At 42.5% G+C, this 5,659-nt stretch overlaps 1 protein-coding gene across 1 annotated transcript; it reads left to right on the top strand.

Moving 5' to 3' along the window:
* Positions 1–963: 963 nt before the first annotated feature.
* PHALS_00893 (Chromatin assembly factor-I) lies at positions 964–3,905 on the top strand (the record flags this gene model as incomplete). Its single annotated transcript, XM_024730650.1, has 2 exons — positions 964–972; positions 1,080–3,905. The coding sequence occupies 2 exons, from the start codon at positions 964–966 to the stop codon at positions 3,903–3,905; spliced, it is 2,835 nt and encodes a 944-aa protein (XP_024580906.1).
* Positions 3,906–5,659: the final 1,754 nt, after the last annotated feature.

Genomic DNA, 5,659 nt, shown 5'->3' with positions numbered 1-5,659 from the left:
GACATGCAAGAAATGTCGGCTGCATGCTAAATATTACCGACAACAGCCAACAAGGACTCCGGGATGGCGACTCGTACAAGAAAAATCAAAAATTAAACTCAAGAAAAAAATACCCCAGCGGAATGAAGCGATGTAGTATCTTAGTCAGGGCCGAGTAGGTATAGCCGTGTGTGTACTTTTAACTGAGCCGCAAAAGCCTAGGTTTTAATATAGTAATACTTAATTATTATAGCAAAACCCAATTAATATCCTGCCACGTGGTTGCTTCGTAGCCACACCCACTGTGTTATTACATTGACTGTGTAATACACACCTATGTACGGTCGCAGAATCTTGTACCCCCGTTACATTGTGGTTGAAACAGCATTTAGGGACGAAATACTTAAAATTTAGCACTCATATATGTTTTTTATTCCCTTATCAACATGACCCCTCAAATTGTGCTCAAAATGGGAATGATAGAAAAAGACGTTCTTACCAGTGAGCTTTTATCAGTGAGGTGACTGACCTCAGATCAATGCTCACGCGCCTATTCACTACATATGGTAAAAATCGGGGCTCAGACGCTTTGTGCTCGTGGAGTTTGTAAGGTGAGAGAGTTAAAAATTATTCTAAGTAAGCCAAAGCTGGGCAGCGTGACATGGCTGTTTGAAGTCAAAAGTGTATCACTTTTTATGGGCAAAATACCGTCGGCTTTCAGCAGCAGCATATATGTCTCCTATTTCCTTCTGGCTCGAGGTCCATGTGACTTGTATTATGTTCGTACAGCAGTATGTTGTGTATTTGGACACATTCTATTTATATAATATCAGTACCTAGCTTTTTACCTCGCTTGAATGACATACCTGTCACTATCTTTATAGTGCGCTCATAACGCACCAAAACAACGCGAAGCAACATCGAGTCAGAAATTGCAACACTTGTGCACGTCTCCGACCTCCTCATCGTTTACCATATTCGACCATGGTAGAGGTACATTTATGCTTTATTTATATGTGATTGTTGCTCGATGCGACCTCTTTATTGCTCAATACTGACTAGATCTGTCTTATTCACATGTATATACTACTTATCTATAGCAAAAAAAAGAAGCGAAACAGGCCACAATGTTCACGTATTTTTCGCCGTCAAAGTCTGGTCGAGAAACAGATGAAAATGTTGCAAAATTTAAGTCTCAAAGCAATTCAGAAAAGCGGCCACGAGCCACGTCATCTGTTGTTAAAACGCAGATTCCATCTTCGATTTCCTTGAATAGATCGGAAAATAACAGTCAAAAGAGAGCTAAACCAGCCAACTTGAAAGTTGAGTTCAAAACCAAAGTCAACGACAAGACAAAGACTTTGCATAAGACCAAGTCTCGAACAAAAAATCATCCAGTTCGTTTTATTTCTCCCCATGCTATGGCAGACAGTGATGAAGATGACGATGAAGATGTTTTTAATACTCCAGAAGCTAAAAGAGCTCGAGCAGAGCTAGAAGCAGGTGGAGAAATAGTACCAGCAGGAGCTCCAATCTCGGGCGACTCGATTGTGAATAACCCAGAGGTGGTGGATATGAGTGGAGAGAATAATATTGTCATTAACACAGAGAAAATTAATAGCAAAGAAAAGATTGGAGCCGGTGTTGATTTGGTCGACATGGCAAGAGACGTGATGAATTGTACAACAGAAACGAAGACGAAAAGAGCTAAAGTAAAGACGGGAAAGTCGCTAGCAAATGTTAAAAAGCAGTACTTGGTAGATGATCCATGCGCTGATTTGAAGAATTTAAAAGAGCCGTTGGATCCTGCCATTCAAGCTCGGGTGGATACCTACAAGCTCAAGACCGAGGAATTGACTCAACGATATACAAAACTCTTGCAGTCGACTCAAGAAAGCGACACAGTGATGCAAGATATTTACGGTGCTATTTTGGATAGGAATCTGCGAGTAACAGTGAAAACTGAAAAAGCACAGGAAGCTCTTCTAGAGACGTGGCGAAAGATGCAAGATCACGTGCTTTCCTCTTGCGGTACCGGATCGGTGATAGTGCCTTCGAGCGTCGAGTTTCCGCATGAAGTAAAGTGCTTGATTGCGAAGGAAATTCAAGGCTGTACTGCAAGCCTATCAGTTGTCACAAGCGAACTTTTAAAGTCGCTTAAGAAACATTTAGAAGGTGACGGTATGAACCAATGTATTATAGATGATAAAAGAGTAGACAGCGGTGCCTCGGTTGCTCTGGAAATGGAGGTTAAAATGCTAGCCCAGCGAACTTCACACGGCGTGCGTCCAGCAAAGGCGAATGTATACGAAGACACAAGTGTGGATGCATTATGGGTTTGGGAGGTAGGTAATTTGGACAAATATTTTGATGACGAAGCGCAGAAAATAATCAAACGAATGCGAAAGAATCGCAAGCGTCTGGGTCAGCAATTAAAGTCACTGGCGCGAGTCGTTCATCTGCTGCATCAGAAACCCGTCGACGAAGCCAAAGTGAGTGCAGAAGAAGCGAAAGTAGGCAAGTTTGGTTTTGTCATCAATGCTGAATTACAAAAGGCAAAGGACCGTGAAATGAAAGAACAGGATAAACGCCAAGCTGCATTGGAGAAAAAACAGCAAGAGCGAGAGAGGCAACATGCAAAGGAGGCCAAGGAGGAAGAAAAGCGTAAGCGCGAGCGTGAAGATGAAGAGAAGAAAATTGCCGAGTCATCCAAGCGGCAAAAACGATTTATGGCATTTTTTGACGCTGCAAACAGCACAGGAACTAGTGTCTCAGCTTCCAGCGGCCAAGACACAAAGAGAATTGCAGACGTAGATACAAGCCAAAGTGCCGTGATTGCTCGTATGGATGCAGAAATTAGCTTTTTGAGATCGGAATCAAACGCAGTATCTCTCGTTTCTTCTGACAAATTGGATTTACCTCAACCATCCATTATGTCACTTTTAAAAAACAAAGCAAGTACCAAGAAAGTGGTAAATAACGCATTTTTGAATGGATGGAGTGCTAGAAGGCATCGTGATTCGAAGCGAGGCGTGATGAAGCTGCTTCAATTTTTCGAAAACAGCCGACCAGCGTATTACGGCACATGCAGTACGCGACTTGCAATCTTTCATGGTGGCCGTCGACCATTAGCACAGTATGTGAACTTTGATTATGCTGTTGATAGTGACGATGAGTGGGAAGAGGAAGAGCCAGGTGAAAGTTTATCAGATGATGAGAATGATGGTGAGGAGTCGGATGAAGATAATTTGGACTACGGAGATCAATGGTTGGCTTACGAAGATGAAGTGGACTACATGGATGGCGCAGAAATTGAAGAAGACCCGATAGAAGGTGGAGACAGGACCTTGTCACCCACAAAGCACAAACTACCATCTCAGCTTCAAAGGAAGCGCGTTAAGGCTAAAGTCGCCAAGCCTACAAAATTAGAGCCCCAAATTCTCGGACCATTTTGGATTAGTGAGAGCAATGAGATCTCAAAAAATTTGGTATCTGGTCTGAAGGGTGAGCTGCTGTGCGAGCCAGTGTTTGAGTCCACGATGATGCGGAAGGCTCGTGAACACGAAGAAGAATGCGAGCGATTAGAAATAGCACGCATAGAGCAAAAACGGACGAAAGAAGAACAGCAACATCAGGAGGAGTTCAAGGCACGGGAAATGAAGAAGAAGCCTGATGCGATGAAAGAGGCGGGGGAGACTGCAGCTAAGTCTCCACCGCAAAAAGCGCCGACACAAAACTCGACAGCGAAAGTATTGGCCGATTCCTTAACCACAGTCACGACAACTCCAGTCTCAGTGATCTCTCCACTCAAAATGTCGGGTCCTCAGATTGATTTCTTCTTCAAAAAGGTGGAAAGGTCAGAGTTTGTAGCGCGGCAGCAGTCACAGTCAGCTGATGAACAGAAATTGAACCAGGCTGAACTATGATAATGAAGTTTGTTATGATTAACGAGTACAAAATGTGTTTTGTTCTAAGCTTTTGACATTACAACCACGCTTAGAATAAAAAAATAGTTCTATAATTTGCGTTTAGAAATTAGTTTCTCGGACATGTGTGAACTCGTATTATTTTAGTCCAAACCTTTTGCTTTTTAAGGTTTTTGCATGGTAAAGTGACCAATTACTTGAATATAAATGCAGATCAAATTTGGTTTGGAAGAATAGAGCTCGCTACCGCCTATTCAAGAATGTAGACATTGCGCGTGGGAAACTATATTACATGGCATGTTAAAACTAGGCTGTGACAGGTAGACCATTCACGGTCAGCTCCTATACTTGTCTACAATAATATCAATCTTGTCCCGAATGTCACCCGCAACGCGATTCCTGGCAATGGTGTTTGTTATAGAGATACCCCAAAAATGTCGCGATGAGCTATAAATTATGGAGCCGTAATTGGACCGTTGGTCGAGTTACTCACAATTTTGTACTCCGTGCCCACCAAAGATGTATTTGTCTTGAATGTTGGCGTTCTGGGGTTACAGAATCTCGAATTCGCAACTTGATCGCTCTCCTCCCACGCATTTACATTTAGCATGCTGTATATTAAACGCTGGTAGATACCAATGTTGTCAGCCTGTACGTAACGCGTAAGACTGCCAGGGACAACGCACACAACAGAGTCACGTAGATAGTCATGGCGCGCTAGGGGCTGTCTCCGCCGTTGGACAATATCGTCGATTGTACCGTTGCGTTAATGATCTTTCTGCAAAAGCATATAACTTTTCCAGACATTTTGGTGGACACTAATCCACACACATGCCAGAAATCGGTAGCTTTATATGCTTGCAGGTGAGTGATGTGATTGTGACTTACTAATGCAAGATATGGGTGGGCAATACGCTTTTAAAGCGCTAAATGTACGTGTTCCTTGAAAATGCCATCAAAGGTAAGTACGTGGTGCAGGATCTAATGCAAGCTCAGATTCTCCAAGATGTGAAAGCCAAGTGCCAGACCAAGATTTCTTCATGTGCTACTGCATTTCTGTAACGCATTTATTTAGCATTGATCATAATTCAGTTTAAGGTTGTTTTAAATTTAAAGCATTGAGTGTGATGATAACTGCTGCATAAGCCTTTAGCATTGACGTATGATCTGATAAAGATAAACAAAGAATTAATCGCTAAACAGTTTGGAAGTGCGCTGAGTTGTGACGGATGCGAATCAATTCCTAATGTCGTTTGTACTGTTGAAGCGTATGGAAAAGCAAAGCTGGATACACGTTGCATAAATTCAATTGCTAAAGATGTGAAGAAAATATTTGCATTTACGGAATATACGCGAACACAAGGCATCAAAGACCGTGTTGTGGTGGATATAAGCAGTACAAAATAGAAGATTGACGGCAAAAATGGACTAGTCGAGCCTTAAACTTGAGTGCATTGTCGCGCAGTCTGTTTGTTTGCGACATTGATAAAATATGTATGTTCAAATAGCACCCATTGTACTTTTAACTTCACTCTACCATGTTAGCCTTACGTCGCTTTCTCTTGCACCCCTCATCCGTCTGAGCAGTTCTCTCCCTACATTTTACCTTTGGCCGAATGTTCTCCTCAATAAAGCGCAGTTTTGCTGCCGACGAAGCTGAAGCCGTTCTCGGTGGATCATCGAAGAATATCGCTACACAGACACATATCAAAAAGTTAAGCACCGCTCTGTCTATATCAGCTTTGTGACGGGTT

The sequence above is a fragment of the Plasmopara halstedii genome (genome assembly GCF_900000015.1).
Source record: "Plasmopara halstedii genome assembly, contig: Scaffold_1211, whole genome shotgun sequence".
Taxonomy (NCBI): Eukaryota; Oomycota; class Peronosporomycetes; order Peronosporales; family Peronosporaceae; genus Plasmopara; species Plasmopara halstedii.
This window is presented reverse-complemented; position numbering and strand designations above follow the sequence as displayed.